This window comes from Rattus norvegicus, chromosome 1 (genome assembly GCF_021556685.1).
Source record: "Rattus norvegicus strain SHRSP/BbbUtx chromosome 1, alternate assembly SHRSP_T2T, whole genome shotgun sequence".
Lineage (NCBI taxonomy): Eukaryota > Metazoa > Chordata > Mammalia > Rodentia > Muridae > Rattus > Rattus norvegicus.
Window position 1 is genome coordinate 187,859,242 of NC_141534.1, and position 25,713 is coordinate 187,884,954.

The window sequence follows — 25,713 nt, forward strand, 5'->3', positions numbered from 1 at the left end:
ATACCATACAGTTTTTATGACTATTGCTCTGTAATACTGCTTGAGGTCAGGATGGTGATTCCCCCCAGGAGTTCTTTTATTGTTGAGTATAGTTTTCGATACCCTGGTTTTGTTTTTTGTTTTTTCTTTGTTATTCCAAATGAATTTGAAAATTTCTCTTTCTATCTCTGTAAAGAAGGCAAGATGCCTCTGAATATACCACATTTTATATACTGTTTACCAGATGATATTCAGATTATTATTCCCTTTTGGTTATCAATAATAATGCTTCTGTGAATATTTGTGTATAGATGTTTATGGAGAGATAGCTTTTCTTCCTTTTGTATGCATATCTAGATTGATTTTTTAATATTTGAAAATATTGATTTATCTTTGTTAAAAGTAAACAGGTTTCTGTATAGAAAAAAAGAATTGAGTAGGAATTTTGAAGGGGATTGCATTGAATCTGTAGATTGCCTTGGGCAAAATGACCATTTTTACTATATTAATCCTGCCAATCCATGAGCATGGGAGATCTTTCCATCTTCTAAGATCTTTAATTTCTTTCTTCAGCGACTTAAAGTTCTTGTCATATAGATCTTTCACTTGCTGAATTAGAGTCACACAGAAGTATTTTATGTTATTTGGGACTATTGTGAATGGTGTCATTTCCCTAATTTCTTTCTCAGCCTTTGAGTAGAGGAAGGCTACTGATTGGTTAGAGTTAATTTTATTCCCAGCCACTTTGCTGAAGTTGTTTATCAGGCTTAGTAGTTCTCCAGTGGAACTTTTGGGGTCACTTAAGAATAATATCATCTGCAAATAGATGTGATATTTTGACTTCTTTTTTATACTTCGTATCCCTTTGATCTTCTTTGGTGTCTCATTGCTCTGGATAGGACTTTGATTACTGTATTAAATAAGTAGGGAGAGAATGAGCATCCTTGTCTAGTCCATGATTATAGCGGGAATATTTCAAGTTTCTCTCCATTTAGTTTGATGTTAGCTACTGGTTTGCTGTACATTGCTTTTACTGTGTTTATATGCGGGCCTTGAATTCCTGATACTTCCAAGACTTTTAACATGAAGGGGTGTTGAATTTTTGTCAAATGCTTTCTGGGCATCTAATGAGATGATCATGTGTTTTTTTCTTAGAGTTTGTCTACATAGTGGATTACTTTGATGGATTTCTGTATATTGAACCATACCTACATCCCTCGGTTGAAGCCTCCTTGATCATGACGGATGATTGTTTTGATGTGTTCTTGGATTCGGTTTTTGAGAATTTTATTGAGTATTTTTGCGTTGATACTCATAAGGGAAATTGGTCTGAAGTTCTCTTTTTTGTTGGATCTTTGCATGGTTTAGATATAAGAGTAATTGTGCCTTCATAGAAGAAATTTGGTAGTGCTCCGTCAGTTTCTATTTTGTGGAATAGTTTGGACAGCATTGGTATGAGGTCTTCTATGAAGGTGTGATTGAATTCTGCACTAAACCCATGTGGTCCTGGGCTTTTTTTGGTTGGGAGACTTTTAATGACTGCTTCTATTTATTTGGGCATTATGGGACTGTTTAGATGTTTCATCTGATCCCTATTTAACTTGAGTACCTGGTATCTGTCTAGAAAATTGTCCATTTCCTCCAGGTTTTCCAGTTTTGTTGAATATAGGATTTTTTTTTGTACGATCTGATGATATTTTGAATTTCCTCAGATGCTGTTGTTATGTCTCACTTTACATTTCTGATTTTGTTAATTTGGATACACTCTCTGTGCGCTCTGGTTAGTCTGGCTAGGGGTTTATCTATCATGTTGATTTTCTTAAAGAACCAGCTCCTGATTTTGATGATTCTTTGTATAAATCTTTTTGTTTCTACTTGGGTGATTTCAGCCCTGAGTTTGATTATTTCCTGCAGTCTACCTCTCTTGGTGTATTTGCTCTTTTTGTTAGAGGGTTTAGGTTTGATGTCAAGCTGCTAGTGTACATTCTCTACATCTATTTGGAGGCACTCAGAACTATGAATTTTCCTCAGCACTGCTTTCATTATGTCCCATAAGTTTGGATAGGTTATGCCTTCCTTTTCATTAAGTTCTAAGAAGTCTTTAATTTTTTATTTCTTCCTTGACCAAGCAATCATTGAGTAGAGCATTGTTCAACTTTCATGTATATGTGGGCTTTTGGTTGTTTTTGTTGTAATTGAAGACCAGTCTTAGTATGTGGTGATCTGATAGTATGCATGAGAGAATTTCAATCTTCCTGTATCTGTTGATGCCTATTTTGTGACTGATTATATGGTCAGTTTTGGAGAAGGTACCATAAGGTGCTGAGATTGTATATTCTTTTGTTGTATGATGAAATGTTCTATATCTGTTAAGTCCATTTGGTTCATGACTTCTCTTAGTCTGTATATGTCTCTGTTTAATTTCTGTTTCCATGATCCATCCATTGATGAGAGTGGGATGTTGAAATCTCCTACTATTATTGTGTGAGGTGCAATGTATGCTCTGAGTTTAGTAAGGTTTGTTTATTTTTTTTTTATTAACGAGTATTTCTTATATACATTTCGAGTGTTATTCCCTTTCCCGGTTTCTGGGCAAACATCCCCCTAATCCCTCCCCCTCCGCTTCTTTATGGGTGTTCCCCACCCCATCCTTCCTCCATTGCCGCCCTCTCCCCAACAATCACGTTCAGTCTTAGCAGGACCCAGGGCTCCCCCTTACACTGATGATCTTACTAGGATATTCAATGCTACCTATGAGGTCAGAGTCCAGGGTCAGTCCATGTATAGTCTTTAGGTAGTGGCTTAGTCCCTGGAAGCTCTGGTTGCTTGACATTGTTGTTCATATGGGGTCTCGAACCCCTTCAAGCTCTTCCAGTTCTTTCTCTGATTCCTTCAACGGGGGTCCTGTTCTCAGTTCAGTGGTTTGCTGCTGGCATTTGCCTCTGTATTTGTTGTATTCTTGCTGTGTCTCTCAGGAGAGATCTACATCCGGCTCCTGTCTGCCTGCACTTCTTTGCTTCATCCATCTTGTCTAATTGGGTGGCTGTATATGTATGGGCCACATGCGGGACAGGCTCTGAATGGGTGTTCCTTCTGTCTCTGTTTTAATCTTTGCCTCTCTATTCCCCTTTTAACAAGGGTATTCTTGTTCCCCTTTTAAAGAAGGAGTGAAGCATTCACATTTTGATCATCCGTCTTGAGTTTCATTTGTTCTAGGCATCTAGGGTAATTCAAGCATTTGGGCTAATAGCCACTTATCAATGAGTGCATACCATGTGTGTTTTTCTGTGATTGGGTGAGCTCACTCAGGATGATATTTTCCAGTTCCAACCATTTGCCTACGAATTTCATAAAGTCATTGTTTTTGATAGCTGAGTAATATTCCATTGTGTAGATGTACCACATTTTCTGTATCCATTCCTCTGTTGAAGGGCATCTGGGTTCTTTCCAGCTTCTGGCTATTATAAATAAGGCTGCTATGAACATAGTGGAGCACTTGTTTTTGGTATATGCCCAAGAGAGTTATAGCTGGATCCTCAGGCAGTTCAATGTCCAATTTTCTGAGGAATCTCCAGACTGATTTCCAGAATGGTTGTACCAGTCTGCAATTTCACCAACAATGGAGGAGTGTTCCTCTTTCTCCACATCCTCGCCAGCATTTGCTGTCTTCACTCTCTATACCTATGATCCTTAGGTTTGATCTTCTCATTGAGTCCTGGATTTTCTGTATGTTTTAGACCAGTAGCTTTTTCCGCTTTACAGTATCTTTGACAGTTGTGTCGATGATATCTATGGAATCTTCTGCTCCTGAGATTCTCTCTTCTATCTCTTGTATTCTGTTGGTGATGCTTGTATCTATGGCTTCTTGTCTCTTCCTTTGGTTTTCTATATCCAGGGTTGTTTCCATGTGTTCTTTCTTCATTGCTTCTATTCCCATTTTTAATTCCTTCAACTGTTTGATTGTGTTTTCCTGGAATTCTTTCAGGGATTTTTGTGATTCCTCTCTGTAGGCTTCTACTTGTTTATTTATGTTTTCCTGCATTTCTCTAAGGGAGTTCTTCATGTCTTTCTTGAAGTCCTCCAGCATCATGATCAAATATGATTTTAAATCAAGATCTTGCTTTTCTGGTGTGTTTGAATAGTCAGTGTTTGCTTTGGTGGGAGAATTGGGCTCCAATGATGCCATGTAGTCTTGGTTTCTGTTGCTTGGGTTCCTGGGCTTGCCTCTCGCCATCAGATTATCTCTGGTGTTACTTTGTTCTGCTATTTCTGACAGTGGCTAGACTGTCCTATAAGCCTGTGTGTCAGGAGTGCTGTAGACCTGTTTTCCTGTTTTCTTTCAGCCAGTTATGGGAACAGAGTGTTCTCCTTTCGGGCATGTAGTTTTTCCTGTCTACAGGTCTTCAGCTATTCCTGTGGTCCTGTGTCCTGAGTTCACCAGGCAGGTCACTTGGAGTAGAAAGGTTGGTCTTACCTGCGATCCCGCAGCTCAAGTTTGCTCGTGGGTGTTGCTTATGAGCTCTCCACGAGGGCAGCAACCAGGAGGACCTGCGCCGCCTTTTCTGGGAGCCCCAGTGCACCAGGGCCCCAGATGGCATTTGGTGTTTTCCTCTGGAGTCAGAAATGTGGGCAGAGTGTAGTCTCTTCTGGCTTTTTCCTCTAATTCTTAAAGGGATTTTTGTGTTTCCTCTTTAAGGGCTTCTACTTATTTACTTGTGCTGTTCTGCATTTCTTTAAGGGAGTTATTTATGTCCTTCTTAAAGTCCTCCATCATTACCATAATCTGTGATTTTAAATCTAAATCTTGCTTTTCCAGTGCGTTTGGATATCCAGTATTTTCTTTGGTGAGAGAACCGGGCTCTGATGATGCCAAGTAGTCTTGGTTTCTGTGCCTTTTGTTCCTGTGCTTGCCTCTTGCCATTAGGTTGTCTCTTGTGTTAGTTTGTCTTGCTGCCTCAGACAGTGGCTTTACCTTCCTGTAATCCCGTGTGTTAGCGCTCCTGTAGACCTCCTTTCTTTCTGTCGGATTTGGGTACAGAGATCTGTGGGCCCAGGTCAGCTCCGGGCACAGGCAGAAACCAGAAAGATCCTGTTCCAGAATCCTCCTGGGGTAGGGGGCTTGGGGATTTAGCTCAGTGGTAGAGGGCTTGCCTAGGAAGCGCAAGGCTCTGGGTTCGGTCCCCAGCTTCGGAAAAAAAAAAAAAAGAACCAAAACCAGAATGCTCCTGGGTTTGTGTGTGCTGAGGCCTCCAGGTGAGTCGCACAGAGCAGAAGGTTTGGTCTTACCAGTGCTCTCAGGTGTGTCAGCGCTCCTCATGATTGGCTTTCATATCTCTATTTTCATTTTTCCTAATACATACTGCCAATTAGACAAGCACCATTTATTGAAAATGCTTTCTTTTTCCTTGTTTAATCTTGGCTTCTTTGTCAAAGATCAAGTGTCTGTAAGTGTGTGGTTTTATTTCTGACTATTCTATTCTATTCTATTCTATTCTATTCTATTGATTAATGTGTCTCTCTGTACCAATATCCTGCAGTTTTTATTTCTATTGCTCTGTAGTAGAGCTTGAGGTCAGGGATGGTGATTTCCCCCAGAAGTTCTTTTATTGTTGAGAATTGTTTTCACTGTTCTGGGTTTTTTTTCCAGCTGGCACTAGGTGATTCCCTCTTGGGTCAGGAATGTGGGCAGATGGTAGTCTCCTCTAATTTCTCAGGAGCGTCCACACTTCTGAGAGTCCAGCTCTCTCCCCAACAGAATTTGGGTACAGGGAGGTGTTTGACTAGTTCAATACAGTTCCAGGCACAGACCGGAACCACAGGTACCTGCCGCTGACTGCTCCTATATTCCTGTGTCCAGAGGCACTATGTAGTTTCCTCTTGGGCCAGGGATGTCGGCAAAGATTGGCAGAAGTGGCAGTCTGTCCTCTCTCCCACCAACTTCACACTTTTTTGATTCAAGTCTCTTGTTGGTTTTTTTGTAAAGTATATTCATTAATGTCTGGATTTTATTGCTTATTATTAGATTGAAGCTATGCATTTTGTCAAAAAATGCAGATCTGCTTTTCTCCGTGAGATATTTTTTGGGAGATATGTGGTAAACTCATTATATGGCATATAATTTTTAATGACTTTAATGTTATACTTGTCATTCTTCATTGTAATGTACCAACTCCTTATATTTAACATAAAAGTCTTCTGAAATTTTCTAGCTATTTTTTTAAAAAAAGAATTTATTTTCTTTTCTTTGCAGTGCTGGAGATTTAATTCAAGGCCTTGTGCATACTAGGAAAACACTTTCCCACTGACCCCCCCAATCTTAAGAATTTTTTTTCATTTTTTATTGGTTATTTTATTTATTTACATTTCAAATGTTATCCACCTTCCCAGTTTCCCGACCACAAGCTCCCCATTCCCTTCTCCCTCCCCCTGCCTCTATGAGGGTGCTCTCCACCCACCAACCCACTCCTGCCTCAGTGGCCTAGCATTCCACTATCCTATGTCATCAAGCCTCCACAGGACCAAGGGGTTCCCATTCCAATGGATCCCAGGGGATCCACCTGGAGCCATGGGTCCACCCCTTTGTTGGTGGTTTAGTCCCTGGGAGCTATGGGGGTTGGGGGTCTGGGTGGTTGATATTATTGTTCTTCCTATGAGGTTGCAAATCTCTTCAGCTCCCACAGTACGCCCTAACTTCCCCATTGGCGTCCCCGCACTCAGCCCAGTGTTTCACTGTATACACCCACATCTGTATTGGTCCGGCTCTGGCTGATCCTCTCAGGGGACAGATATACCAGGCTCCTGTCAGTAAGCACTTTTTGGCATCAGCAATAGAGTCTGGGTTTGGTGTCAGCAGATAGGATGGATCCCTAGGTAAGGCAGTTACTGGGTGACCTTTCCTTCAGTCTCTGCTCCACTCTTTGTCCCTACATTTTCTTTTGACAGGAGGCATTCTGGATTAATATTTTTGAGATGGGTGGGTGGCCCCATCCCTCAACTGTCGACTATATCTATCCACTGGATATATCCACTGGTCTCTACGGATTCTATCTCCCCTTTGTTGAGTATTTCGGCTAAACTCCTCACCATGTTGGGTCCTGGGAACTTCTTGGGCCCTGGCATCTGGTACTTTCTCGTGGCTACCCACAATTCCCCATTCCCCACTGCTACACATCTATTTTCAAATTCCTGACCCTCTGTACTTCTCCCCATCTCCTGTCATATCTGAACTGGCCCCTCTTTTTCTGTCCCCCTCCTTCCTCCCTCCCAGACCCCTCTCTTCCTCTACTTCCCAGAGATTATGTTCTTGCCTACTGAGTAGCACTGGAGCATCCAAATATTGGCCTTCCTTCTCCGGGGTTCCATATTGTCCGTGCATTGTATCGTAGATGCTCTGAGCTTCTCTTTGCCTAACATCCACTTATCAATGAGTACATACCATGTGTGTTCTTTTGTGACTGGGTTACCTCACTCAGGATGATATTTTCTAGTTCATCCATTTGCCTGCAAATTTCATGAAATCATTGTTTTAATAGCTGAGTAATACTCCATTGTGTAAATGTATCATATTTTCTGTATCCATTCCTCGGTTGAGGGACATCTGGGTTGTTTCTAGCTCCTGGCTAATATAAATAAGGCTGCTATGAACATAGTGGAGCACGTGTCCTTGTTATATGTTGGAACATCTTTGAGTATATGCCCCAAGAGTGGTATAGCTGGGTCCTCACGTAGTATTATGTCCAATTTTCTTTTTTCTTTTTTTTATTGGATATATTTCTTTATTTGCATTTCAAGTGTTATTCCCTTTCATAAGAATTTAAGGGAAAAAATAATAGGAAATAATACAGTTTAAAAATACTAAATGGAGAAAACTGAAGCCCTTACATTTTATTTTATTACTGCGAAACAAAATGAACAAAGAATATATAAATTAACCAGACCCAACACCAACTCTTCCTTCTTTCTTCACAGATTTGAAACTTTGTTTACAGAGTTGGAAATGAGACAAAAAGCACTAGGCATTGCCAACTTTGGAGCTTCAATCACTACAATGGAAGAGGTTTTCCTTAAGTGAGTTATAATAACCTGGAAAAAATTTCTGCCTCTAAACTCGTATGTTAATTTAAGAAAAAACCTCACCCTTTTGCAACTGAAATAAAGTGTCACTAAATTTTCAGATATTCCATTTTATAGCAATGTACTTCCATGTATATTCAGCAGAGATGTAAAGATGTCGAACTTGAGTCTTAATACATCTTTTTTTAACTTTTTTTTTAGAATTTCATGAGTGAATACTATTTTTACATCATTTCCAGCCACATTCTCCTCCCTCAACCCTTGCCTGCTTTCAAATTCACAACCTCATCTTCATTAATCATTACATATATATATATGTATATATATATATATATATATATATTTACACATACACACACTACTGAGTCCATCTAGTGTTTCGCATATGTTAGGGATGACCACTCAGGAGTGGATGACCTATCAGCAGCTCATTCCTGGATATAGTATTCTCCCTGTCTTATCAGCCATTGATTAAATACGGCTCCTTAAGAGTGGGGCTTTGTGAGATCTCTGGAATCCACAAAGACATATCAGCTGCTGTAGCCATTATGCAGGACTTGTTTAGGCAACTGTAAATGATAACATGAGCACAACTCCCTGTTATATATAGAAGACACTGTCACACAGCAGATATCCTGGTCCTCTGTCTATTTCAGTTTTTTCACCTCATCTTCTGTGCTGTTCCCTGAGCCTTATATATAGCAGTTGCATTATAGATTTATCAACTGAGGTTGGCCATCCACAGTTTTTTCTCTGAATTTCAACCAGTTGTATATGTCTGTAATGGTCTTTATCTGCTGAAAAAAAAAACTTCATTGATGAGGCTGAGAACTACAGTTCTCTGTGGTTTTAAGGATAGATATATAGATTGTAGTTGGGAAGTGTGGTTTGGAAAAGTGGCTATAGTGAGTTCTCCTCAAGAAGTTGGCTAGATTTTTATTGTACCCTTGGGGATATCTGGCCAAGCTGATCATTGTGCTGTGGAGGCTTTTACAGCTGCATAGGACTATTGATTCCTTTTCTACATTGGCATCTTGCATAGCTTTTTCTATTACTGTGAGAGCTAGTCCTTGGTAGAAGTCGTCCAGGTCAGTTCCAGCTCAATTTTCTAAATCCTGTGTCCAAAGTATATGGTGTCCTTAGCTCTAGGGTCTTACTTTCAAGTTCTGGGAGGCAGCCAAGAGCAATATCAGTACTCTATAATATTTTATAGACTGGCTTCATATTCTTGAAGTAAAGTAATTTCAGACTATGATCAAAAGAAAATACTTTGTGCTCTTTTGTGTATCTATGTATGTTTAGGGTCAATAAGCTGGCAGCTCCTCAAAGGAGTATTCAGACTATCCAACCCTATTACTTGACATACAAAAAGATGAGACAAGATGAGCAGCAGAATGTGAATATTCTCAGAAATTATAACAAACCAATTTTTCCCTATTTGAGGGAAATTGCTACTGTTAAATTTAACACTGGGGTAAGCATATTACATTTTTTTAATTTTTATATATTTTACTTTAAATATAGTTATGTCAGTTTCCCCTTCTCTTTACTCTTTCTAGCCCCTAGCAAGTTCTCTTTCACTAACTTCTTCCAAGTTTCCTCCCACTGTCAAATTGATAGCATTTTTCTTTTGGTATATCATATTTTTTAATGTCTACACTCAAAAGAAGCTTCCAGTTTATCCAGATAGAAATGGATTCATCTGTGGGAGTTGATCTGAGAACATCCTTATAGAAGAAGGGAAGGAGGATGGGATAGGGGACTTATGTCCCAGAAACTGGTAAAGGGAACAACATTTGAAATATAAATTTAAAAAGTATCCAATAAAAAAAGAAATGAGCTGTAGATAAAAATCCCAGCTGTTCCTCTCACCATTATTATTTCTCAGAATCCCTTTTCTAAATTTCTCATTAGAAACTCTCCCTTTGTTCAGTAATAACCAAGAATTATAACTACCATGTTCAGAAGGTACTTGTGCATCAAGAAATTCCTCTCTGAATAACATGATGTGTGCCTAGCAAAATAAAATTATTTTATGAGGAGTGTTCAAAGTGAAGGAAAAAAGATTCTATGGTAAATAAAAACACTAAAATTTCCAACATTTGTGTGTTTTCTTCATTATGTTTTGAAACAGGGTCTCATTATGTAATCTTGAATGGCCAGGAGCTTTCTGTATAAAACAGGCTGGTCTCAAACTAAGAGATGTCTGCTTGCTTTTGCTTTACAAGTGCTGGGATTAAAGGCATATGCCACCAAACCTGGCCAGATTTTCTATTTTTTAATAATAAGTTCTTAATGGAATCTTGGGATCAGTGGCATAACTCAGTGATCGAGTGCTTGCCTAGTATGTGTAAGAGTTTGATACTGTTCCCTGCACCCAAATCCCATGGGGAAGAGAGCTGACACTCAGACGTGCAGACCATCCTGAAACTGCAGGACAGATTGCCACTTCTGCCCACATCCCTAGTCCAAGAGGAAACTGCATAGTGCCTTTGGACACAGGAATATAGGAAGAGTCAGCTGCCTATACCTGCGGTTCTGGTCTGCGCCCAGAACTGAACTGAACCGGTCAAACAGCTCCTTGCACCCAAATCCCATGGGGGAGAGAGCTGGACCCTCAAGAAGTGCAGACACTCCTGAGAAATCAGAGAAGACTACCCTCTGCCCACATTCCTGACCCAAGTGCCAACTATGCCCCCTGGGTGCAAGGACATAGGAGTAATCATGGGCAGGACCCTTCTGATTCCTGCCCACACCGAGAGCTGAAAGACAGTCACCAGGAGAGCAGAGCACACGTTCCCAGAAACTGCTGAAAGAAGACAGGAAAACAGTTTTACAGGGGTACTGACAAACAGGCCTACAGAAGGGTCAAGCCACTCTCAGAAACAGCAAGACAAGCTAACACCAGAGACAACCCAGTGGCAAGAGGCAAGCACAGGAATATAAGGAACAAAATCCAAGACTACTTGGCATCATCAGAGCCCAGTTCTCCCACCACAGAAAATACTGGATATCCAAACACACCAGAAAAGCAAGACTTAGATTTAAAATCACAGATTATGATAATGATGGAGGACTTTAAGAAGGACATAAATAACTCCCTTAAAGAAATGCAGAACAGCACAAGTAAATAAGTAGAAGCCCTTAAAGAGGAAACACAAAAATCCCTTAAAGAATTAGAGGAAAACACAACCAAACAGGTGAAGTGATTGAACAAAACTGTCCAGGCTTTAAAAATGGAAATAGAAACAATAAAGAAAGCACAAAGGGAGACAAACCTAGAGTTCAAAACCTAAGGAAGAGATCAGGAATCATACCTGCAAGCATCACTGACAGAATACTAGAGATAGAAGAGAGAATCTCAGAAGCAGAAGATACCATAGAAAACACTGACGCAACTGTCAAAGATAATGTAAAACGGGAAAACCTCCTAGCCCAAAATGTCCAGGAAATCCAGGACAAAGTGAGAAGGTCAAACCTAAGGATAATAGATATAGAAGAGAGTGAAGACTCCAAACTTAAAGGGCCAGTAATTATATTCAACAAAATTATAGAAGAAAACTTCCCTAACCTAAAGAAAGAGATGCCCATAAACATACAAGAAGCCTACAGAACCCCAAATAGATAGGACCAGAAGAGAAATCCCACCTTTCACATAATAGTCAAAACACCAAATGGCCAAACCATAGAAAGAATATTAAAAGCAATAAGGGAAAAAAGTAAAGTGACATATAAAGGCAAACCTATCAGAATTTTACCAGACTTCTCACCAGACTAGGAAAGCCAGAAGATCCTGGGCAGATGTCTTACAGACCCTAAGAGAACACAAATGCCAGCCCAGGCTACTATATCCAGCAAAACTCTCAATTAACATAGATGGAGAAGCCAAGATAATCCATGGCAAAACCAAATTTACACAATATCTTTCTCCAAATCCAGCCATACAAACGATAATAGATGGAAAACTCTAACACAAGGAAGGAAACTACATCTAGAAAAAGCACGAAAGTAATCTCTTTGCAACGAAACCAAAAGAAGAGAGACACATGAACATAATTCCACCTCTAAATATGAAAATAACACAAAGAAACAATCACAATCTTAATATCTCTCAATATCAATGGACTCAATTCCCCAATAAAAGGACATAGACTGAGAGTCTGGATACATAAAGAGGACCCAGCATTTTGATGTATATAGGAAACACACCTAGAGACAAAGACATACACTACTTCCGAGTAAAAGTCAGGAAAACAACTTTCTGAGCAAATGTTCACAAGAAACAAGCTGGCGTAGCCATTCTAATGTAAAATAAAATCAACTTTCAACCAAAAGTCATCAAAAAAAATAAGGGAGGGACACTTCATATTCATCAAAGGAAGAATCTACCAGGATGAACTCTCAATCCTAAATATTTATGCTCCAAATGCAAGGACACCTAAATTCACAAAAAAAAAATGAAAAGAAAAGAAAAACCTTGCTATAACTAGAGCACACATTGCACCTCACACAATAATAGTAGGAGATTTCAACACCCCACTCTCATCAATGGAGAGATGATGGAAACAGAAATTAAACAGAGACATTGAGAAACTAACAAAAGTTATGAACCAAATGAATTTAACAGATATTTATAGAACATTTCATCAAAAAACAAAAGAATATACTTTCTTCTCAGCACCACATTATACCTTCTACAAAATAGAGCACATACTCTGTAATGAAACAGGCCTCAACAGATACAGGAATATAGAAATAATCCCATACATCCTATCAGATCAGCACAGACAAAGGCTGGTATTCAATAGCAACAATAATGATAGACAGCTCACATATACATGGAAGTTGAACAATGCTCTACTCAATGGCAACGTGATAAAGGAAGAAACAAAGAAATTAAAGACTTCTTAGAATTTAATGAAAACGAAGATACAAAATACCCAAACTTATGGGACACAATGAAAGCAGTGCTAAGAGGAAAACTCATAGCTCTGAGTGCCTGGCAGAAAGAAACAGGAGAGAGCATACATCAGCAGCTTGACAGCACACCTAAAAGCACTAGAACAAAAAGAAATAAATACACCCAAGAGGAGTAGAAGGCAGGAAATTATCAAAATCTGGGCTGAAATTAACCAAGTAGAAACAAAAAGGACTATACAAAGAATGAAGCCCAGGAGCTGGTTCTTTGAGAAAATCAACACAATAGATAAACCCTTAGCCAGACTAACCAGAGGTCACACAGAGTATCCAAATTAACAAAATCAGAAGTGAAAAGGGAGACATAACGGAATCTGAAGAAATTTTAAAAATTCATCAGATCCTACTACAAAAGCCTATATTCAACAAAACTGGAAAATCTGGAGGAAATGGACAATTTTCTAAACAGACACCAGGTACCAAAGTTAAATCGGGAACAAATAAACCATCTAAACAACTCCATAACTCCTAAAGAAATAGAAGCAGTCATTAAAAGTCTTCCAACCAAAAAGAGCCCAGGACCAGATGGGTTTGGTGCAGAATTCTACCAGACCTTCGTAGAAGAACTCATACCAATACTGTCCAAACTATTCCACAAAATAGAAACAGACGGAGCACTACCAAATTCCTTCTATGAAGCCACAATTACTCTTATACTGAAACCACACAAAGACCTAACAAAGAGAACTTCAGACCAATTTCCCTTATTCATCTTGATGCAAAAAAATACTCAATAAAAATTCTTGCAAACCAAATCCAAGAACACAACGAAAGGATCATTCATCATGATTAAGTAGACTTCATCCCAGGGATGCAGGGATGGTTTAATATATAGAAATCCATCAGCATAATCCACTATATAAACAAACTCAAAGATAAAAACCACATGATCATCTCATTAGATGCTGAGAAAGCATTTGAAAAAATTCAACACGGCTTCATGATAAAAGTTCTCGAAGATCAGGAATTCAAGGCCCATACCTAAGCATAGTAAAAGCAGAATGCAGCAAACCAGCAACTAACATCAAACTAAATGGAGAGAAACTTGAAGCAATCCCACTAAAATAGGGAGTAGAAAAGGCTGCCCACTTTCTCCCTACTTATTCAATATAGTACTAGAAGTTCTAGCCAGAGCAATCAGACAATGAAAAGAGGTCAAAGGGAGACAAATTGGAAGGGAAGAAGTCAACATATCACTATTTGCAGATGATATGATAGTATACTTAAGTGACCCCAAAAGTTCCACCAGAGAACAACTGAGCCTGATAAACAACTTCAGCAAAGTGGCTGGGAATAAAATTAACTCTAACAAATCAGTAGCCTTCCTCTACTCAAAGGATAAACAGGCTGGGAAAGAAATTAGGGAAATGACACCCTTCATAATACTCCCAAATAATATAAAATACCTTGATGTGACTTTAACCAAGCAAGTGAAAGATCTGTATGACAAGAATTTCAAGTCTCTGACGAAAGAAATTGAAGATCTCAGAAGATGGAAAGATCTTCTATGTTCATGGATTGGCAGGATTAATATAGTAAAAATGGTCATTTTGCCAAAAGCAATCAACAGATTCAGTGCAATCTGCAGCAAAATTCCTACTCAATTCTTTGTAGAGATAGAAAGAGCAATTTTCAAATTAATTCAGAATAACAAAAAAACAGGATATCAAAAACTATACTCAACAATAAAAGAACTTTGGGGGGAATTACCATTCCTGACCTCAAGCAGTGTTAAAAGCAATAGTCATAAAAACCGTATGGTGTTGATACAGAGACAGGCAGATAGATCAGGGGAACAGAATTGAAGACCCAGAAATGAACCCACTCACCCGTGGTCACTTGATATTTAACAAAGGAGCTAAAACCATCCAATGAAAGAAAGATAGCATTTTCAACAAATGGCGCTGGTTTAACTGGAGTTCAGCATGGAGACAAATGCAAATCGATCCATTCTTATCACCCTGTACAAAGCTTAAGTCCAAGTGGATCAAGGACCTCCACATCAAACCAGGTACACTCAAACTAATAGAAAGAAAAGTGGGGAAGAGTCTCGAACACATAGGCACAGGAGAAAATTTCCTGAACAGAACATCAATGAATTATGTTCTAAGATCAAGAATAGACAAATGGGACCTCATAAAACTGCAAAGCTTCTGTAAAGCAAAGGACACTGTCATTAGGACAAAATGGCAACCAACAGATTGGGAAAACATCTTTACCAATCCTTCATCTGATAGAGGGCTAATATCCAAAATATACAAAGAACTCAAGAAGTTAGACTCCAGAGAGCCAAATAACCCTATTAAAATGGGGTACAGAACTAAACAAAATTCCCAGCTGAGGAATATAGAATAGCCGAGAAGCACCTAAGAAAATATTCAACATGCTTAATCATCAGGGAACTGCAAATCAAAACATTCCTGAGATTCTACCTCACACCAGTCAGAATGGCTAAGATAAAAAACTCAGGTGATAGCAGATGCTGGCAAGGATGTGGAGAAAGAGGAACACTCCTCCACTGTTGGTGGGATTGCAGACTGGTACAACCACTCTGGAAATCAGTCTGGATGTTGAACATTGCACTAAAATTGGACATTGCACTACCTGAGGGAGGACCCAGCTATACCACTCCTGGGCATATACCCAAAAGATGCTCCAACATACAACAAAGACATCATATGCTCCACTATATTCATAGAGCCTTATTTATAAGATCCAGAAGCTGGAAAGAACCCAGATGCCCTTCAACAGAAGAATGGATTGAAAAAAATGTGGTACATCCACACAATGGAATATTACTCAGCTATCAAAAACAATGACTTCATGAAATTCATAAGCAAATGGAATGAACTAGAAAATACCATCCTGAGTGAGGTAACCCAATCACAGAAAAACACACATGGTATGCATTCACTGGTAAATGGATATTAGCCCAAAAGCTTGAATTACTCAAGATGCATCCACAGACCACAGGAAGCTCAAGAAGAAGGATGACCAAAGTGTGGATGCTTCACTCCTTCCTAAAAGGGGTGAAAATACTCATAGGAGCAGATATGGAGGCAAAGTTTAGAGCAGGGACTGAAGCAATGGCCATTCAGAGCTTGCCCCTCTTGTGGCCCATATGTATACAGCCACCAAAAATAGATAAGATTGATGAAGCTAAAAAGTGCATGCTGAAAGGGACCGGATATAGATGTCTCTTGAGAGACAAAACCAGAGCATGTCGAATACAGAGGTGAATGCTAGCAGCAAACCACTGAACTGAGAACAGGATCCCCTTTGGGGGAATTAGAGGAAGAATTGAAAGAGCTGAAGTTGCTTGCAACCCCTAAGAACAACAATGCCAACCAACCAGAGCTTCCAGGGACTAAACCACTACCCAAAGACTGACCCAGGGCTCCAGCTACATATGTAGCAGAGGATGACCTTGTTGGGGCACCAGTGGAAGGGGAAGCTCTTGGTCCTGCCAAGGTTTGACCCCCAGTGCAGGGTCATTTGGGGGCCAGTAAGGGGGGTTTATGAGGGGGAATACCTTTATAGGGGAGGGGGAGGGGATAGGGACCTTATGGACAGGGAACCGGGAAAGGGAATAACATTCGAAATGTAAATAAAGAAATATATCCAATAAAATAAATACCATGAAAAAAAAAGAGTTTGACCCCTAGCACTGCCCTTACACACACACACACACACACACACACACACACACACACACACACACACACAAAATGATCTGAAGAGTTTTACTGTAGTTAGAAGCCAGGTGTTAATGCTTTAAATTAATAGTGCACAAATAAATTATTTACTTTGTCTTTACTGGGGTCAACTAAAATTTATTTGTATTACATTTTATGAATATTTTTGCATCATATATTTCATTTTTTATTTTTATTAGATATATTTCTTTGCTTACATTTCAAATGTTATTTTCTTTCCTGGTTTCCTGTCCATAAGCCCCCATTCCCTCCCCCTCCCCCATACCGGTATTCCCCCATCCATTCTCCTTACTGCACCCCCATATTCCCCTGCACTGGGGGGTCCAACCTTGGCAGGACCAAGGGATTCCCCTTCCATGGGTGCCCCCAACAACACCATCCTCTGCTACATATGCAGCTGGAGCCCTGGGTCAGTCTTTGGGTAGTGGTTTAGTCCCTGGAAGCTCTGGTTCGTTGATACTGTTGTTCTTAGGGGGTTGCAAGTTCCTTCAGATCTTTCAATCTTTCCTCTAATTATTTCCCCCAAGGGTGTCCTGTTTTCAGTTCAGTGGTTTGCTGCTAGCATTGACCTCTGTATTGGACATGCTCTGGATGTGTCTCTCAGGAGAGATCTATATCCAGTCCCTTTCAGCATGCATGTTTTTAGCTTCATCAATCTTAACTATTTTTGGTGGCTGTATGTATATGGGCCACATGTGGAGTAGGCTCTGAATGGCCGTTCCTTCAGTGGCTGCTCTAAACTTTTCTTCCATATCCCCTCCTATTGATATTTTTCCCCTTTTAAGAAGGAGTGGGAGCATCCACGTTTTGGTCATCCTTCTTCTTGAGCTTCCTGTGGTCTGTGGATTGCATCTTGGGTAATTCAAGCTTTTGGGCTAATATCCACTTATCAATGAGTGCATACCATGTGTGGTTTTCTGTGATTGGGTTACCTCACTCAGGATGATATTTTCTAGTTCATTCCATTTCAAAACATGATGAATGAAATCCATCATGCATATCCTTCTTGAATCTCTAATTATCAAAATACCATTTTTCCTTTCTCTTTATAGGTTCCACTTTACCGCCAGCAATTTTATTCCATGTTTATAAAAAGAGCACTATTCATTGGCCGCAACTGGAAGTTGATGTTTCTACAGATAATAGTAGTTTTGGTTGTCACTACATATCTCTTATTATCTCTGCATTTAGATGATAATGATATACCTGAAAGGGAACTGAATTTGAGTCACTATGGTAAAACCATTGTGCCTTACTCAATTTCAGGAAATTCTGATTTAGCTCTGAATCTCATAAAAAACCTGAAGATTTTTCTAAAGTCAAAGAATCAAAGCTTAAAAAAAATAAAAGGTAAGATTCATTTACAAAAAGAATTGACTACACTCTATAAAGACCTATTTATCATGCAATGGCTATAATTATGATATTTAACTACTTGTTTCTTTCTCATCCCACTAATTACAAGTATCATAAAAGTAGCTAAATCAAAAGCAAAATATGCACTTAGACACAACTGTCCACAAGTTAGTAATTGTGGAGACATTTTTTGGCTGAATATGTCTTTGCTAATTTCATCACCTTTTATGGGGATGGGAAAGATGAAGATATGTTGCTACTGTTCAATTTAGCCTTATAAGTCTTATTCTCATTGAAAGAAAACAGCAATGCCAACCAACCAGAGCTTCCAGGGACTAAACCACTACCGAAAGACTATACGTGGACTGACCCAGGGCTCCAACTGCATATGTAGCAGAGAATAGCCTTGGGGCATCAGTGGAAGGGGAAGCTCTTGGTCCTGCCAAGGTTGGACCTCCTGTGCAGGGGAATATGGGGGGGGGCAGTAAGGGGGATGTGTGGGGGGAATACCCTTATGGGGGAGGGAAAAGGAAGGGGATGGAGGCTTATGGACAGGAAACCAGGAAGGGGAATAACATTTGAAATGTAAGTAAAGAAATATATCTAATAAATTTTTTAAGTGAAAAAAAAAAAGAAAAGAAAGATTAGCGTCTTCCAGAGCTCTCACATTATGGGATGTTGGTTCCTCTATAGGAAGGCTATCCTTTTTAAAATTAGTCATTCCATAAACCAGTGGCTGAAGAGTTAATTGACTTCATAAGTAATCTCTGAAGATGATGTAGGTAATTGTTTTGTTCAATTGATTTACTCTGTATGTACCCTTGGTAAGAACCATAAGTCTATATGTTCTCTGTATTGTTTTTATTAATGCGAAAAACAATGAGCTTAGCTAACTCATTCAATATCTATGCTATGTTGAAAAGTACAAGACCTAGCCTACGATGAATTTAAACTTTGAGTAAACAGTTTTTTAATTTTATTATTTTTCTTGTATATTTTATGAATTTACATTTCAAATGTTATCCCCTTTTCACCTGAGTAAACTGTTTTTTAAAGTCAAGCATTTTAGAACACCAAACATTAACCAAAAGCACAGAACAAACTGGAATTTAACTACTTTAAGAAAATTGTGAGGCTTCTGTAAGAATGAGGTTTATAGCACTATAGCTTAGGGTTACTCTACTTACCCACTCTCACTGGCTTAATAGAACTCAACAAAACCCACTAATAGCCTTGAAGCTGCCAAAAAGGATAGCAGACACATGACTGACCAAACAAGTAGATGCCAGGCATAAAAATGAATGCAGTATTATTTATTAAGTCTAACAGAGAAGTCTGTACACTATACAGAATGTAGAAATATAGTGTTTACAAGAATTGATCCATATAGGTTACTAAATAAATCAGGGGAAACATTTTTAAAGAATAAGAAAGAGGAGCAACAGAGTATTAGTCTATACAAATCATTAAAATATGCATCATAAATATCCACTTTTAAACATAAAAAGAAAGAAGTTATGGACTGAATTGTGCCCCACAATTTTAAAATGCCAACAAGTGTCTTGTTTACTATATTCATAGGTACAATCTTGAAATTCTAATTAAATTTAAATTAATTTAATTAATTTGAAGTTCTAATTAAATTTAAACCAACATAGAACCCAATTCTGTGACTGTTTACAAAGAAACAAGTGGGAACTGGAGAGATGGATCAGCTGTTAAGAGCTCTTGCTGCTCTTCCAGAGGACCCAAGTTCATTCTAAACCCACTATCAAGCTACTCAACTGTCTCCAGGGGATCAGATGCCATTTTTCTGGCCACTGTGGGTACATGCCTGGCATATACATACATAGACATATGTAATTTAAGATTAGAAAAGAAGAAGGTAGATATAAACATGCGTGCAGAATGAAAAGACCATGTGAAGACAGACAAAACTGCTACCCAAATGCAAGGGAAAAGTATCAAAAGAAACCAAACCTCCCATCACCTACTCAGACTTCTAGGCTTCAGACTGAAAAATTAACTTCTATTGCTTCATTCATCCAATCTGAGAGACTTCTTATGGAAACCTACAAAAATAAAGATACATTTTGGTGCCAGGAAGTTAGTGTTATATACCATATACCCACAAGTATGAAACTGGCTCTTGAATAACATAACAGGAGACTTATAGAGTTTGAACTTTTTATGTTAGAAAGAATTCTAGTTTTGAAAATACTTTTGGGAGATGATTTTGATAAATATGAATACAAAAAAGAAGAAAGCCTTAAAGAAAATGTTTATCTTCAAAATAGATTATCATGAAGATAATATAGTTGAAATACAGGCTAATGAGTAGCTTGTTATTGAAAATTAAACTCAACTCCTCAATAAACTCAATTCCCATAATAAAAAGACACAGATTAACAAACTGGACATACAATGAGGACCCAGCATTTTGCTGCCTACAGAAATCACACCTCACAGACAATGACAGACACTACCTCAGAGTAAAAGGCTGGAAAACAATTTTCCAAGCAAAAGGTCTGAAGAAGCAAGCTGGAGTAGCGATTCTAATATCGAATAAAATCGATTTTCAACCAAAAGTCATCAAAAAAGATAAGGAAGGACAACTCATATTCATCAAAGGAAAAATCCACCAAGATGAATTCTCAATCCTAAATAGCTATGCTCCAAATACAAGGCACCTAATACATAAAAGAAACCTTACTAAAGCTCAAAACACACATTGCACCTCACACAATAATAGTAGGAGATTTCAACACCCCACTCTCATCAGTGGACAGGTCATGGAAACAGATATTAAACAGAGACGTAGACAGACTAAGAGAAGTCATGAACCAAATGGACTTAACAGATATTTATAGAACATTCTATCCTAAAACAAAAGGATATACATTATTCTCAGCACCTCATGGTACTTTCTCCAAAATTGACCATATAATTGGTCAAAACACGGGCCTCAACAGGTACAGAAAGATAGAAATAATCCCATGCGTGCTATCAGACCACCATGGGCTAAAGCTGGTCTTCAATAACAATAAGGGAAGAATGCCCACATATACATGGAAATTGAACAGTGCTCTACTCAACGATAACCTGGTCAAGGAAGAAATAAAGAAAGAAATTAAAGACTTCTTAGAATTTAATGAAAATGAAGATACGGCATACCCAAACTTATGGGACACAATGAAAGCTGTACTCGGAGGAAAACTCGTAGCTCTGAGTGCCTGCAGAAAGAAACAGGAAAGAGCATATATCAGCAGCTTAACAGCACACCTATAAGCTCTAGAACAAAAAGAAGCAAATACACACAGGAGGAGTAGAAGGCAGGAAATAATCAAACTCAGAGCTGAAATCAACCAAGTAGAAATAAAAAGGACTATACAAAGAATCAACAGAACTAAAAGTTGGTTCTTTGAGAAAATCAACAAGATAGATAAACCCTTAGCCAGACTAGCCAGAGGACACAGAGACTGTGTCCAAATTAACAAAATCAGAAATGAAAAGGGAGACATAACTACAGAATCAGAGGAAATTTAAAAAATTATCAGATCCTACTACAAAAGTAAACAAAACTTGAAAATCTGGGGGAAATGGACAATTACCTAGACAGATACCAGATACCGAAGTTAAATCAGGAATAGATAAACCACTTAAACAACCCCATAACTCCTATAGAAATAGAAGCAGTCATTAAAAGTCTCCCAACCAAAAAGAGCCCAGGACCAAATGGGTTCGGTGCAGAATTCTATCAGACCTTCACAAAAGACCTTATACCAATACTATCCAAACTATTCCACAAAATTGAAACAGATTGAGCGCTACCGAATTCCTTCTATGAAGCCACAATTACTCTTATGCCTAAACCACACAAAGACGCAACAAAAAAAGAGAACTTCGGGTTGGGGATTTAGCTCAGTGGTAGAGCGCTTGCCTAGGAAGCGCAAGGCCCTGGGTTCAGTCCCCAGCTCCAGAAAAAAAAAAAAGAGAGAACTTCAGACCAATTTCTGTTATGATTATTGGCACAAAAATGCTCAATAAAATTCTTGCAAACCGAACACATCGAAACAATCATCCATCTTGATCAAGTAGGCTTCATTCCAGGTATGCAGGGATGGTTTAACATATGGAAAACCATCAATGTAATCCACTATATAAACAAACGGAAAGATAAAAACCACATGATCATTTCATTATGCTGAGAAAGCATTTGACAAAATTCAACACCCCTTCATGATAAAAGTCCTGGAAAGAACAGGAAATCAAGGTCCATACCTAAACATAGTAAAAGCCAAATACAGTAAACCACTAGATATCATTAAACAAAATGGGGAGAAACTTGAAGCAATCCCACTAAAATCAGGGACTAGACAAGGCTGCCCACTCTCTCCCTATTTATTCAATATAGTTCTCGAAGTCCTAGCCAGAGCAATCAGACAACAAACGAGATCAAAGGGATACAGATTGGAAAGGAAGAAGTCAAAATATCACTATTTGCAGATGATATGATAGTATACTTAAGTGATCCTAAAAGTTCTACCAGAGAACTACTAAACCTGATAAACACCTTCAGCAAAGAGGCTGGGTATAAAATTAACTCAAACAAATCAGTAGCCTTCCTCTACACAAAAGAGAAACAAGCCGAGAAAGAAATTAGGGAAATGACACCCTTCATAATAGTCCCAAATAATATAAAATACCTTGGTGTGACTTTAAACAAGCAAGTGAAAGTTCTGTATGATGACAACTTCAAGTCTCTGAAGAAAGAAATTGAAGAAGATCTCAGAAGATGGAAAGATCTCCTATGCTCATGGATTGGCAAGATTAATATAGTAAAAATGGCCATTTTGCCCTAAGCAATCTCCAGTTTCAATGCAATCCCCATCAAAATTCCCATTCCAATTCTTCATAGAGTTAAAAGGAACAATTTGCAAACTCAACTGAATAACAAAAAACCTAGAATAGTTAAAACTATCCTCAACAATAAAAGGACTTCTGGGGGAATCACTATCCCTGAACTCAAGCAGTATTACAGAGAAATAGTCATAAAAACTGTAGTATTGTTACAGAGACAGGCAGATAGACCAGTGGCATAGAATTGAAGACCCAGAAATGAACCCACACACCTATGGTCACTTGATTTTTGACAAAGGAGCCAAAACCATCCAATGGAAAAAAGATAGCATTTTCAGCAAATGGTGCTGGTTCAACTGGAGGTCAGCATGTAGAATGCAGATTGATCCATTCTTATCACCCTGTACAAAGCTTAAGTCCAAGTGGATCAAGGACCTCCACATCAAACCAGATACACTCAACTAATAGAAGAAAAAATGGGGAAGAATCTCGAACACATGGACACTGGAGAAATTTTCCTGTACAAAATACCAATGGCTTATGCTCTAAAATCAAGAATCAACAAATGGGATCTCATAAAACTACAACGCTTCTATAAGGCAAAGGAGACTGTTGTTAGGACAAAATGGCAAAAAGCAGATTAGAAGAAGATCTTTACCAATCCTAGAACAGATAGAGGGCTTATATCTAAAATATACAAAGAATTCACGAAGTTAGACTGCGGAGAGACAAATAACCCTGTTAAAAAATGGGATTCAGAGCTAAACAAAAAATTCACAGCTGAGGAATGCCGAATGGCTGAGAAACGCCTAAAGAAATATTCAACATCTTTAGTCATAAGGGAAATGCAAATTAAAACAACCCTGAGATTCCACCTCACATCAGTCAGAATGACTAAGATCAAAAACTCCGGTGACAGCAGATGCTGGCAAGGATATGGAGAAAGAGGAAGACTCCTCCATTGTTGGTGGAATTGCAGACTGGTACAACCATTCTGGAAATCAGTCTGGAGGTTCCTCAGAAAATTGGACATTGTACTACCTGAGGACCCAGCTATACCTCTCTTGGGCATATACCCAAAAGATGCCCCAACATATAACAAAGACACATGCTCCACTATGTTCATAGCAGCCTTATTTATAATGCCAGAAACTGGAAAGAACCCAGATGCCCTTCAACACAGGAATGGATACAGAAAATGTGGTACATCTACACAATGGAACACTACTCAGCTATCAAAAACAATGACTTCATGAAATTCATAGGCAAATGTAATGAACTAGAAAATATCATCCTGAGTGAGGTAACCCAATCACAGAAAACCACACATGGTATGCACTCATTGATAAGTGGATATTAGCCCAAATGCTCAAATTACCCAAGATGCACAGAACACATTAAACTCAAGACGGATGACCAAAATGTGAATGCTTCACTCCTTCTTTAAAATGGGAACAAGAATACCCTTAGGAGGGAATAGGGAGGCAAAGTATAGAACAGAGGCTGAAGGAACACCAATTCAGAGCCTGCCCCACATGTGGCCCATATGTATACAGCTAATATGTATACAACTAGATAAGATGGATGAAGTAAAGAAGCGCAGGTTGACAGGAACCGGATGTATATCTCTCGTGAGAGACACAGCCAGAATATGGCAAATATATAGGCGAATGCCAGCAGCAAACCACTGAACTGAGAATGGGACTCCTGTTGAAGGAATCAGAGAAAGTACTGAAAGAGGCGAAGGTGCCTGAGACCCCATATGAACAACAATGCCAAGCAACCAGAGCTTCCAGGGACTAAGCCACTACCCAAAGACTATACATGGACTGACCCTGGGCTCCAAATTCATAGGTAATAATGAATATCCTAGTAAGAGCACCAGTGGAAGGGGAAGCCCTTGGTCCTGCCAAGGCTGGACCCCCAGTGAATGGAATTCTTGGGGGGAGGGTGGTAATAGGGGAGGATGGGGAGGAGAACACCCATATAGAAGGGGAGGGGAGGGGTTAGGAGGATGTTGGCCTGGAAACCAGGAAAGAGAATAACATTTGAAATGTAAATAAGAAATACCCAATTCAATAAAGATGGAAAAAAATAAAAAATAAACAAATAAAAATTAAAGGAAGAAGCAAATAGAGGATAGAGAGATGGCTGTGTGACTAATAGAACTGGGTGCTCTTCCAGAAGACATAGATTATGTTCCCAGCCCCCACATGGTGGCTCACAAATACCTGTAACCTCAATTCCAGGAGACTCAGTGCATTCTTCAAGCCTCTGTGGTTACCATGAATGCAAGAAAAGCACAGTAATTCATGTAGGCAAAAAAACCCAACCCATATATATTACATTTAAAAACAAAATAAATTCTAAGAAATAAAACACAGAAGCAAATAACTTGATTTAATTGTATTCTGCTACTTTGTGGAGAGCAGAACATGTAAGTGCTAAAGATATTTAGGCAGGGTGATTTCTAAACAAAGTGTTATAATTACACTTTGGTTTGTCCTTGCCACCTATAGTAAAATGTAAACAGAACAGATAGAATTAAGGATGAAATATTAAGCAAAACGGAAAGTTGCAAAGAGAAAAATTATCACTATATCCATAGTATGAAGAGTAAATTTTCAGATGTTCTATAGAACTCACCAGTATGTTTGGACAATTTATTTAAAATATATGGTTATGTGACTCCTGTCTCAAAATGTGACATCAAGGAAGGCTGTTGGGATGACAGTATTCCACATAACAACCA

At 38.8% G+C, this 25,713-nt stretch overlaps 1 protein-coding gene across 9 annotated transcripts in view; it reads left to right on the top strand.

The window, feature by feature from the left end:
• The window catches only part of Abca16 (ATP-binding cassette, subfamily A (ABC1), member 16), a 185,656-nt gene that overhangs the window by 123,975 nt on the left and 35,968 nt on the right, over positions 1-25,713 (top strand). For 7 of the 9 annotated variants that reach the window (XM_087607578.1, XM_087607580.1, XM_087607590.1 and 4 more), the window contains 3 exons: positions 7,948-8,046; positions 9,355-9,526; positions 17,798-18,095. In XM_087607578.1, coding sequence (XP_087463704.1) covers positions 7,948-8,046; positions 9,355-9,526; positions 17,798-18,095 — 569 coding nt within the window. Of the gene's footprint in view, positions 1-7,947; positions 8,157-9,354; positions 9,527-17,797; positions 18,096-25,713 lie in introns of those variants that run through there. The other 2 variants (XM_087607619.1, XM_087607622.1) reach the window with 1 other exon arrangement.